This window comes from Somniosus microcephalus, chromosome 25, assembly GCF_052327205.1.
Source record: "Somniosus microcephalus isolate GS21.2 chromosome 25, FLI_Smic_1.0, whole genome shotgun sequence".
In the NCBI taxonomy this organism is placed as follows: domain Eukaryota; kingdom Metazoa; phylum Chordata; class Chondrichthyes; order Squaliformes; family Somniosidae; genus Somniosus; species Somniosus microcephalus.
This window is the reverse complement of record NC_141011.1, coordinates 29,163,804-29,176,314: the sequence shown is the minus strand read 5'-3', so window position 1 is coordinate 29,176,314 and position 12,511 is coordinate 29,163,804. Positions and strand designations below refer to the sequence as shown.

The 12,511-nt window shown below is 47.2% G+C and overlaps 1 protein-coding gene across 6 annotated transcripts in view; it reads right to left on the bottom strand.

Annotated features, from left to right (window-relative positions):
- clcnk (chloride voltage-gated channel K) overlaps positions 1-10,851 on the bottom strand; it is a 183,229-nt gene extending 172,378 nt beyond the window's left edge. For 3 of the 6 annotated variants that reach the window (XM_085967004.1, XM_085967008.1, XM_085967007.1), the window contains exon 1: positions 10,656-10,851. In XM_085967004.1, the coding sequence (XP_085823130.1) occupies positions 10,656-10,776 (121 nt within the window). In that variant the 5' untranslated portion in view covers positions 10,777-10,851. The remainder of the gene's footprint in view (positions 1-10,655) is intronic. The other 3 variants (XM_085967003.1, XM_085967005.1, XM_085967006.1) reach the window with 2 other exon arrangements.
- Between the last annotated feature and the right edge of the window lie 1,660 nt (positions 10,852-12,511).

Sequence of the window (12,511 nt, the reverse complement as noted above, 5' to 3'; positions counted from 1 at the left end):
AAATCTTTATTTTCAACACTTTGCGTTCTTGGACAGATTTGTGTGCACCTTTGGAAGTGGTTTAGTGAGTTGCAGTGAATGGTGAGACATAAGGGTACACCCCCACCCCAATGGTGATGAGTGTGAAAGGAATGGCTTGGACTTTGTAGGGATGCTTTATGGTGCTGGTGTGGGGTGGTGCCAACCTGGCACATCATGTGGCAGCCAGGGTGTACAGCGTCAAGTGAAGTAAATCTGGCCATGGTGAGGCCATCCCTGGCCTCCCGGGCAGCAATGTGATCGGTGCTGATGCCGTGTCCTGTGCAGCATCAGGTGATTGTGGAGCAGGTTGGTGTTGTTGTTGGTGATGTTGATGTTGGGGCTGATCATGGTGGGAATCTGAGGATCAAGGTGAGATATTTTTCAAGGGTACCGATGCTGCTGGAATAGATGACAGCTGAAATTGAGATGGCAGAAGCGATGTCAATGGTGAGAGAGCTTGCTCCAAGAAGGTGACAGTCGATAGAGAGTTTACTCCAAACACTTCGGGGTTGATTTTCAGTGTGCCGTGAGGCGGGCTTTTAGGCATGCGGGGGGCTAAAATCCCGAATTCGGGGGTCCTGACACCATCCCGCCCAAAACCCGCCTCCATGTAAGTTTCAAAGGAGGCGGGTACCCGCCCCGCACTGGGACCCGCCGACCCGAGGCGGGAAGGGATTAGTGCCAATTAACTGCCTGTTAACGGGTAGTTAACAGGCAGTTTTTAGCCTGATCCCTATTTTGAAGGTTGTCGTGTGGGATTCCCAACAGCTCCAAACCACGCCAGGTTAGAGGAGTCGGGCCGTCGGGTTGAAGGACTTGGAGGGGTCGAGATGTCGGTGTTCAGGTGAGTGATGGGTGCATGAGTGCAAAGGTAAGTGTGTTTGGTGTGTCTAAAGTGTGTAAAGAAGTTTAAATTACCAGTACTTACTTTTACAGCCTTCCTTCCTCTAGGTTTCGGGAGTCCATCACTCAGCCGGCACTGAAAGCAGAATGGCTGCGATCTGTCAAAAGTGACAGCCTGCAGCTTTCAGTGCCGGTGAGATTTCTAACTGAGTCTGTGGAGAAGGACTCAGGTTAGAAGTAAGACTGTCAGTGTTTGACAGCTTCAAACAGCTGTGAAACACTGATATTTCATCTGTTAACACGTCTTGACAGATGAAATTTCAGTCTGTGACGTCACCTGTTGCCGGGTGGCCCTTAATTGGCCTGTTGAGCCCACCCAGTGGGCTCAACAAGGTCAATCAAGTGAAAATCGCGTGGATTGGCCGCATCTCGATGGAGGCGGGACTACAACCCGAAAGTTGTAGTCCCGCCTCCTTCATGAAAATCCAGCCCTTCGTAACTGCATAAAGCTCAAAAGTGGGTTCCAAATCATGAAGGCTCTAGCTTCTAAAATTGGGAAATGAACAGCTGTGAAATGGTAGGTTTTATACCACTTTTGCATCTGTCACCTATTCACAGCATTCCAGTCATTGAGAACACGACATACTTACCTGACGTGATGCACGCTCTCTGGGAACCTCATTAAAAACCTGGTCAAATGGTAAGTACATGGGAAAATGGTGCTTAACTACCTTTTAACAAGCTTTTAAGTATCTAAATTGGCTGACCCGTCGCTTGGTGTCGGGTCTGTTCAGGGATGACAGACCCGACACTTGGGAAACTGACAAGGAGGTGGGTTTACAGCAGGATACCGACCCGCTGTCAATCTTTGTGATTTTGACAGTGGACCCGCCTCCAAACCTGCACTCTGAGTGCCGGTAAAATTCTGGCCTGCATGTTTCAGTGAGGATTCTTCAATTGATTGGTTGAAGAGATACGCTGTTGCTTGCCCGGTTCACACAGGTCCCTGATCTCCAATTACCAGAAGTTGCCACGCAAAAAACCTACTAAAAGTCTGTGGGCAACTGTAAATGTAATGAATGGCGAGCTCACCGAATTACACAATTAGAGCTCCCTGACAGTTCAGTTGGTAAAAGCAATTAAGTAACTGAGCCATAAAAACTTGGAGATCCCAAGTTCTACTCCCACTTTATGCTGAGTTAGCTACTGTAGAAACACAATAATTGGCTTCTGTGCCCTGAGTTAGGGAGGGAAAGAATCAGCCAGAATTCCCACTCTTTATCCCTAATGGAGAAACTGAATGCCTGTAGACATTAGACAGAGCCAGAAGCATCAATTCGTGTGGTCAAATACTCTGCCGACACTCTTTATCTGTTGTCATGCATGACAAATGGCTACTTAGGCAAGTTACAGGAGGTCGATGGATGGCCATGGAATCGTAGAATCAGTGCGAATCGATGCCTTCAAGAGGCGAGCAGGAGGGAAAATGGCTCAAAACTGTTACACAATTAATCCCACCAACCGTCACAGAGTCACAAACCTACCTTCCAACTTCCTGCAATAGGTAATGTATTTGGTTTATTCCCCACCTTCACTTCATAGCTTGCATCCTATAAAGAAATGCTCCATGTATCCCATGAGGATTTCTTCATTAACTTGGAATCACTGGAATTTCATTATTCTGGGATGTGTGGGAATTCTTTCCAATCCCCCCCATCTTGCTTGAGGCACGTTAATTTTCTACTTTTCCCTCATGAAACCTTCGATACAAAGTACGTGAGTACAAGATTTACAAACCTCAGTTAAACTGGAGATTGGGAGGAACTCCCACCCCAAGTATTAGACAGATACAAATTAAGGGGTAAAAATTGGGTAGCGCCCTAGGCGCTACCTTTGCTGGGGTGCTAATTTTAGCACTCCCGCAGCCGATTTTCCCAGGTAGAACCCCAAGAGGGAGGAGGGGCGCTACTGGAAGCGCCCCGCGTCCCTCTTGGGGCGCTGCGAGCCAATATCGCGGCACCACGTGCTGCAGCGCCACGGTACTGCAGGAGTTCCTCTCCTTATTAAAGGGGAGGGGTCTGGCGCAGCGCGTCCCGGCGCCCAGCTGGGCCACCAGGGATTGGGAGTGCTGGCAAACGAGCCCGGCACTCAAGAGGAGTGCCGAGCTCACTGAGAGCAGCCGGCACTCCACGGGGGGGGCGGGGGGCTTCACGGGGACTGGGGACAGCAATGGGGGCAGGTGCTGGCAGGCAGCCAGCAACAAAAAGGGCGGTAAGTCGGGGTTGCCACCCAATATTACAGCCGGGGCTCTGCGCACGGCGATGACATCATCGCCCGCAACGCCGCTAACCTCCCCCTGAATTCCGCAGGAGGTGTTAGTGGTGCTGCGCCCAGGTGCTAGTTGATTTGTGCCGTTAACGGGAGGCGCAAATCAAACGAATTTAGCCCCCTAAAAGTTATATCCATTACTCCTTAGAAAAAAAAGAACAGAATTGAAAGTTGTAGGCAGGCAGACAACCATACACACTGTTCTATGGCACATAATAGGTCTTGTGCTACTGCAATCATGGAAATGTTATCTGAGGAATGTAACTGGTCATGGATCAGTAATGTAGGTTCTATTGTTAGATCCATATCCTGGAGTTTTTGATTAATTCTGTTTGAGGTCAGAGGGAATTTCACTTAATTTGCTTGAAAAGTTTTATTCTTGTCATTCCCCGCCTTCAGGCAGTTATGTACTTTGGGTAGAATTCACAATAGTGCAAATTGCACAGGGTCTGTTAGAAGGAATGGCCTTCTCAGCTAAGTTACTGTTACATATTCCAACTGTTACAATGGGAGATACCTGTACATTTAATAGCATCTCTCTGTTTCCTCCTTGTTATTATGTTATATACCTTAAAACTGAGAAGAACTCTCAGGATTTTATGTAGATCTCCTCTTCACATAATTCTGTACTAATTATAGTCAGACCTGGCTAATGCACGTTTCATTTGTCTGGAGTTACATAACAACAACATGCATTAATATAGCGCCTTTAGCGTAGTATTACATCCCAAAGACGCTTCACAGCAGACAGAAGTTGACACAGAGTCAAAGGAGGAGATATTCGGAAGGATGACTAAAAGCTTGGTCAAAGAGATAGGTTTTAAGGAGCCTCTTAAAGGAGAGGGGTGGAGAGGTTTAGGGAGGGAATTCCAGAACTTAGGGCCTTAGATGGCTGAAGGCTGCCAATAGTGGGGCGATGGGAGTGAGGAAGCTCAAGAGGCCAGAGTTGGAAGAACAGTGTTCTTAGAGGGTTGTAGGGCTGGAGGAGGTCAGAGATAGGGAGGAGCAAGGCCATGGAGAGATTTGAACAGGAGGATGAGAACTTTAATACCAAGGCATGGGTGTACTGGGAGCCAATGTAGGTCAGCAAGCACAGCAGTAATGGGTGCAGGTTAGGACATGGGTAGCAGAGTTTTGGATGAGCTCAAGTTCATGGAGGATGGAAGATGGGGGAGGGGGGTGAGGGGTCAGCCAGGAAAGCATTGGAATAGTCGAATCTGGAGGTAACAAGAGCATGGATGAAGGGTTACAGTAGTGTAAAGTCTGTGGGTTGTATAGCGAAGTAATACACAGACTACAAGAGTAACTTAAACAGGACTTTACTATTCGAAGGTCAGGGCGAATCTGCCCAATAAATTCTGCCACAGCACTTAGATACCGGTGTGGTCACCACCGGTATTACAGTATACATCAGCCAACATAAAGTAGTGCAACACCTAAAATAGTTCTCTTAAAGGTGGACGGTTACATACAATAGTTCTCTTAAAGGTAGAACGGTTACATACACTACAATCCTCCTTTTTTAGCTTACAACATACTTATTCTCCATTAAACATACATGTATTCAACTTCATGTAAAACAATTCACAGATATAGTCTCTGTGGAAAACAGTTCACAGATTTAGTCTCTGTGGAGGCGTCTCCTGTGCTTCTTAACTCAGTCCGGACAACGCCTCCGTGGGGTAGCAGTTCCCGGTGGTGTAGTCGGTTCACGTTGCTGGAGTGACTCATCCAATAGCCCTTCCCTAAACTTAACAGCTTGAACTTCCGTCACTTCTGAACCAGCATTGCTGACTTTTAAAAACCACTGGATTCCTTGGGAAGTTTTTCTACTTCCAACTGATTTGGCTCCATTCGGAGGGAGCACATGCATGGTCTGGTAGAGGTGATAATGGTTCAGATGGTCATTATTTTCTGCTTCGTCTTTTCCTTTTCTGCTTCTTGGAGACTCTCTGGGCTCCACTGTCAGCTGCCAGCTGCCTGCACAGTTCCTCCCGTAGTAGCGCCACCATCTCCCGATGTTCCTTAGACTTTTTGTGATTCATCAAGGTTTCTGCACTTTGGGAGTTTTCATCACAAGCTGTGCAGAATAGGTCCTCGTAATATTCGGTGTCGCTCAACAGGTCATGGTAATATTCGGTGTCGTCCTGAGCTAAGCCAGCGGGTGGGTCTTCTATTTCCTCCCTACCCAGCTGGATGTTAGCCAACTTTTGTTCCAAATCCTGACATCTTTCCTGAAGAGACTTCTTCATGTGTTCAGCTTCATCCCGCTTTTCCTGGGCTTCCTGCAAGTCTTTTACTAATGACATCATTTGTGATTTCAATACTTCAACTTCATTCGGAGATTGATTGATCGGACTATTCAATCCCTCTACTGAAGTAGCTGTTTCAGCATTCTGTTGTTCTGCATTGACGTGAGTCAGCGTACTTTCAGCCTCCAAGAGCGGCTCTGCTGCAGTCTTCTCAGTCTGTGTTGCCACCTCAGCTATTTCAATAACTTTTGAGAGTTCCGAACCCCTTTTCTTTGAAGATTGAGGCTCGTGTTCAAGTTTTTCCCATTTCAGGGTCTTGTCCCTCAGCATATGAAGAAGTTGGCTGACTGTTAACTTTTCTGCCATCATCCGTTTCCCATTAGCTGCAGGGCTGTTTATAAACTTGCCCTGGGGCTCCTTTGCTGTTTCTACTTTGCCATCATCCGCAGCCTCCACCATTCGAATTTCCACAAATGAATCGTCCGGTGATGCTGCACCCAACTTCAGTAGGAGCTTGGAAGTCATGTCGACCAAATCAGCCTTTTCTGCCTGCAACCTGCTAACAAGCGCCTTCAGTTGCGGCACATCTTGTTCCACCGGATTGGAGCACGCCCCTTCAGAAGCCGAATCAGCTTTGATTCGTTTGGCCTCCTCGTGCAGACGGTTTGTGTGCTCCTGCTCCCTTTTCTTCCCCAGCTGCTTCTGTTGTCTTTCCAGATTCTCCCATTCGGTATCATAGAACTTTTTCATTGCTTTCATCTCTTGCTCGAGACGGCAATTCAATTGTTCTAATTGCTGTCATAATCTGAAATAAGTTTGCGTTTGAGCTCGATGTTCCTCAGTAATATATATGTCTGTAACTTGAACAGACTCAGAATTCTCTGTCAAGCTATGTTGTTGTTGTTCAGGGGAATTCTGTTCTGAAACTTTGTTCTCCTCTGTAGCATAAGCCTTTAGGCCCACATTCGTTCTACCAACCTTAGTCAGCCAGTTCATTTTAGACTTGTCTTTCATGCTTGGGCTGGTCTTATCGTCATCCGTTTCAGAGTCTGAGCTGATTGTCTGCCCCGAGTCCTCACTCGTTATTGCTTTGAGGTAGTGCCATTCCATGTCTATTTTCTTGATCCACTCCCGTCCGAGGAGTGGTGGTCCTCCCTCAGGTAGTACGTATAAGTCCATTCCGGGGTGTTCTTTGCCCCTGTCTCTCACCTTGACCCTTATCTTCCCCATGGGGTATACTTTATGCCCCGTGTATGTCTGCAATACGAACTTGGTATCTCTCAAGGGTATATGTGAGAATAGCCGGTTGTAATCCCTTCGATTTATGACGGATAGGGCTGACCCAGTGTCTAATTCCGTTCTCACTTGGACTCCGGCTATTTTTAGCATGACCCAGATAGTTTGTAGGTCAGCTTCCTTACTCACATTATGAATTCTCAGACGACCCAGTTCCTGGCCGCTTGGGTCTGAGTCCGAATTCTGTTCATCTGAACTCTTCTCAACCACCTTGTGTACTTTGTTGTACCTTTCCTGTGATGGCTTTTTTTTTTGGTTGTTGGTCTTCTTCCCTGACCGGCATACTTTGGCTATGTGACCCAGTTTGCCACATTTCCTACAGTCCTGGTTTTTAAACCAGCATTGGTTCTGGTCGTGTGTTGTCTTCCCACAACGATAACATTTCGTTGCACCCGAAGTAATTTGATCCACACTGAGGACCGCTGCCTTCAGCTGCATTTCCGCAGTTCCTTTCGCTGCGGCTTCGTGTGATGCTGCAATAAGGACAGCCCTATCCAGTGTAAGGTCGTTCTCTTCGAGCAGTCGCTTTTGCGTTCCTTCCTTCGACAACCCGCACACGAACTTGTCTCGCAATGCCTCTGTCAGGTTTCCTCCAAACTGGCAGTATTTCGCTAGCCTACGCAGTTCGACCAAGTATTCCGCGTTGCTTTCCTCTTTCCGTTGCGTTCTCGCATAAAATTTGAATTGTTCCGCCAACATCAGTGGTGTGGGGTTCAAGTGATCCTTCAGAACAGCAACAATATTAGCGAAGGTCTGATCCGCCAGTTTAGCTGGTGATAGAAGATGCCTCAATAGCCCGTATGTCTTCGCCCCCATTGCGTTTAATAAGGTGAGAGCTTTATCATCATCATCTATTTTATTGGCCTCACAATATATCTCGATACGTTCTACGTACGTGGCCCAATCTTCCACCTCGGCATCGAAGTTGTTGATGTTCCCATGCTTAGGCATCTTCACTATCTCTCACTATCTCTCTGCAAAACAACAGAATTTCTCTTTAACTTTTTAACTTTTCCTCTTTTTTTTCTCAAAAATGGCGGTTTCCCGCACTTGTCTTCTTCCCCGCCTCCGAAAATGGCGGTTTCCCGCGCTTGTCTTCTTCTGGTGGGAGGGTAAGCTTTGCCCTTGGGCGCCGACCGCTGGTTTACGGGGTTTGCGGTCTGTGCGCCGGCTTCAGTTTATTCTGAAGCGCGCACTAGAAAAGCCGATCGCGTTCCTTGTTCCCCCCCCCCCTTCTTCTTTTCGGCAGGGGCAACCGGCGCTGGGGACAACCAGTTGGCGTCGGTCAGATCCAGCTCCTGGTCCTTCACAGCAGCTGCTGTGAGCCGCTGGCCGGAACCTCGCTCGGTCTCTCTCTCGGGCTCTGTCTCTCCCGCTCGCGCGGCTCTCGCTTGCTCTCTCTCGGGCTCTGTTTCTCCCGCTCGCTCGGCTCTCGCTCGCTCTCTCTCGGGCTCTGTCTCTCCCGCTCGCGCGGCTCTCCCTCAGCGGCTTTAAACGCCTCTCCCAGACCTCCCGCAGTCCGGTCCTTTCCTCCCCGGCTGCGGCTACGTTCTCCGTGGTTTATTTATTTTATATCGTCCCGCGCCTTACGATCCGGTCGCAGCGCTTCGTGGCCTCAATCACTGTCTGGCCTTTTTCACCCCAATCGCGCCTCCCAGCTTCTCGCAGTCCGGTGCTTTCCTCCCCGGCTGCGGCTGAGTTCTCCGTGGCTTATTTATTTGCATATCTTCCCGCGCCTTACGATCCCGGCCGCAGCGCCTCGTGGTCGCGGTAGTTGTCCGGCCTTCTTCGCCGTCGCGGTCTAGCTGTCCCACGACGGTCCCTCGCCCGCTTGTACCGCGTCTTCTGCTCCACACTGCCCCAGTCTCAGCGCCTCTGGGCCCGACTTCTGTCCGGCTCCTTTCCCCCTCGACCGTGGTCGAGTGCACCGCCCTTATCCTCCGTTTATTTGTTTCTATTTTCCCTTTACTCACAGTCACCGTGGCCGACTTGCTTCTCGTGTTGATCGGCTCACTCCCCACCGTGGCAGTAGGGACAATCCGTGCCTGTTGCTGATGGAAGACTTCGTGTTTGAAATCTTCCTCCTTTCTTGGTCTGCAGACTCGAGTTTTCTCTCAGCAAAACGACGGGGGCGGGTGCCTCTTCTCGACGCTCGTTTAATTCTTCAGAAGTATTGATGCCGCAGGGTAAGATCGAACTCGTCGCCACTGTAAAGTCTGTGGGCTGTATAGCGAAGTAATACACAGACTACAAGAGTAACTTAAACAGGACTTTACTATTCGAAGGTCAGGGCGAATCTGCCCAATAAATTCTGCCACAGCACTTATATACCGGTGTGGTCACCACCGGTATTACAGTATACATCAGCCAACATAAAGTAGTGCAACACCTAAAATAGTTCTCTTAAAGGTGGACGGTTACATACAATAGTTCTCTTAAAGGTAGAACGGTTACATACACTACAAGTAGCAGATGAGCAAAGGCAGGGTGGAGGTGGGCAATGTTATGAAGGTAGAAGTAGGTGGTCTTTGTGATGGAGAAGATATGGGGTCGGAAGCTCAGCTCAGGGTCAAATAGGATGCTGAGGTTGTGAACAGTTTGGTTCAGCCTGAGACAGGTAGAGTTGGGTATCGTCGCTGGTGTATCTTCGAATGATGTTGCCGAGGGGCAGCATGTAGATGAGAAATAGGAAGGTGCCAAGGATAGATGCTTGAGGGACTCGAGGTAATGGTGAGGGGGCAGAAATTCAAGCCTTTGCAGGAGATTCTCTGTATATGACATGAATAGATAAGAGTGGAACCAGGAATTTAATTTCAGCCATTGTTTTACACACAATTAATCCATCTGATCCATAACCTGTTTCCAAAATCAAAATTGTTTGAAATGAATACCAAATATCAAATTTCCACGGTTTTACACCTCTAATATGAAAAGCCAGTAAATACTTTTCACCTGCCAGACTGGCCCTGCCATGTATGATCACTCTGATGATTGCCAGCATTTAATAACTACTTAACAGATTGGACGGCACGAGCTACACACAATTAGTATCAGCAATTAAACACACTTACTGGTGCTCAACTGTTGGAGACAGTCATTCTCAGAGAATACCAACACAGAGGTTTGTGCTATTTCCCACTGAAATACTTACTCAATTTAAATGACCATAGTAGCATTTTTTGTGCTATCATAATATAGTGAAATGAACTAACCATACTCTAACTTAACAAAAGACTGTGATAATGAAGACTACTTGTTTTTATTCAATATTAATACAATGAATTTAAGTGTCATTCATATTTTGATTTTTTTACTACATTAAAAAATTGGGTTCTCCCTATACATACAGATTAAGCAAGCCTAACAATTTATCTGCTTTTGTTAGCTACTCAACATAAAGAAAGCAGTGCAGTGCTGCAGACCACTAGAGATGACAAACTGCTGGGAATCTGAATGTTCAACCTTGCTGGCCAGTAAAAATAACCAAAGAGATTGAAGCAATCACGATTCAAAGAATCACCCAATAAAAATCATGACATCAGTACCTCTGAAGCACATCAGAATGACAACAGGATCTAAATTTAGAACTGGTTTAGGAATTATGAATGCAATAGGACATTGTTATGGAGTGGGGATTTGCAGGGGCTGCTTCATACAGTGGACCAGACCTTTTTGCTGGCAATATCAACCAGTGATGCCCAGTGCTTGGTATCCGAGCTGATTCTTCAGCTTTAATGGCCTGCCACTTATAACAAGCTACAAAAAAATACACTAAGTAAGAACTCTTTTGTTCTGTAAATATTTTGAATTCTACTGTGGCACAGTCATCATTTAAGATACATATATGCTACATGGTGACAAAGACAGACATAATTCTAAAGCTGGAAGGTTATTCAGTAGGCTAGTTTTACTTACCAGTCAGATTCTTCCTGGTTTTGGGCCAGGGTCTCTGTAGCTTTTGCCGCAGAAGAATGCTTTCTTCTGCGCCAAGAGTGGAAGCTTTCTCTTGTCTCCATACTTCACTCATTGCAGACATAAGGCACTACCAGATTCCTGTGCCACTCACCACACGCACAGTCCCTCGCTAACAGTCCCCTGCCTGGTACACCTGAACGACTCAGTTTGCTGCAAACCTGGTTTAAACAGGCTCAAAGCACCTGCCACCACCACCCCCGCCCCCCCCCCCCCCACCAACATAGCACACATAACATTTACAGTCACAACCTGCCTGCCCTTGGAAAGCTCTTTAGAACAGTCAAAAGCTTTTTCTAAAGGACGCAAACTGAAGAGAGTATTTGAAACCCACCACAAGCACACACACGCTTGCAAACATCCATTACTATCGAGGACAAGTCCATTTACTATTAGAATGCTGTCGCTTATTAAATCTTAACTTTCACTGTCATTTTGGGCCAATTCGTCGCCATTTTTAAAATCAGTTTTCCAGTTTGATATTTTCTACATTTCTTTCTGAAACTCTTGCATAGAAACATAGGAACAGGAGTAGGCCATTCAGCCTTTTAAGCCTGTTCCACCATTCAATTAGCTTACGACGGATCTGTACCTCAACTCCATTTACCCGGCTTTGTTTCATATCCCTTGATACCCTTACCTAACAAAAACCTATCGATCTCAGTCTTGAAAATTTCAACTGACCCAACATCCAGTCTTTTGGAGGACCGAGTTCTACATTTCCACTACCACTTGTGTGGAAAAAGTGCTTCCTGATTTTACTCCTGAACGGCCTGGCTCTAATTTTAAGAATCTGCCCTCTTGTTCTGGATTTCCCCCACCAGAGGAAATAGTTTCCCTGTATCTACCCTATTGAATCCATTAATCATTTAAAATACAATAGCAAAATACTGCAGATGCTAGAAATCCGAAATAACAACAGAAAACGCTGGAAAAACTCAGCAGGCCAGGGCAGCGTCCGTGGAGAGAGAAACGGAGTTAACGGGGTAGATTTTCCTGGAGCCGTCAGGCGGGGTTTCAGGTGTGTGGGGGGGGGGGGGAATCCCGAATTCGGGGGTCCCGACACCATCCCGCCCAAAACCCGCCTCCACGTAAGTTTCACAGGAGGCGGGTACCCGCCCCGCACTGAGACCCGCTGACCCGAGGCGGGAAGGGATTAGTGCCAATTAACTGCCACTGGATGCCATTGAATTGACTTTCTGAACGCGGCGCTGTAAGAATAGCTGACGTGTCCCCACGGGGAGTAAGCATTCCATTGTACTTGTACCAGTACTAGTTACATATGGCAAATAAAATTGAATTGAATTGAATAATGCATCCACATGATAAGGCATGGAAACAGAAAGTAGTCTAATTTGTGCATAGCTGAAGACTGGTGCTTATGGTATCCTGGACTCGAGAGATTTTCTGATTAGGTCTGCCCAATTAACAGACAGAAATCTGGTCAACCCAGTCAAAAAATTGGGTGAGATTCTGTAATGCCAGTTCTCCACTCACTTTTGTGCCTGCCCCATTTTCATAGAATCACAGAATCTACAGTGCAGATAGAGGCCATTTCGGCCCATCGAGCCTGCACCGACACATATCCCACCCTATCCCTGTAACCCCATGTATTTAATCCCCTAACACTAAGGGTCAATTTATCATAGCCAAATCAACCTAACCTGCACATCTTTGGACTGTGGGAGGAAACCGGAGCACCCGGAGGAAACCCACGCAGACACGGGGAGAATGTGCAAACTCCACACAGACAGTCACCCGAGGCCAGATTTGAACCCGGGTCCCTGGCGCTGTGAGGC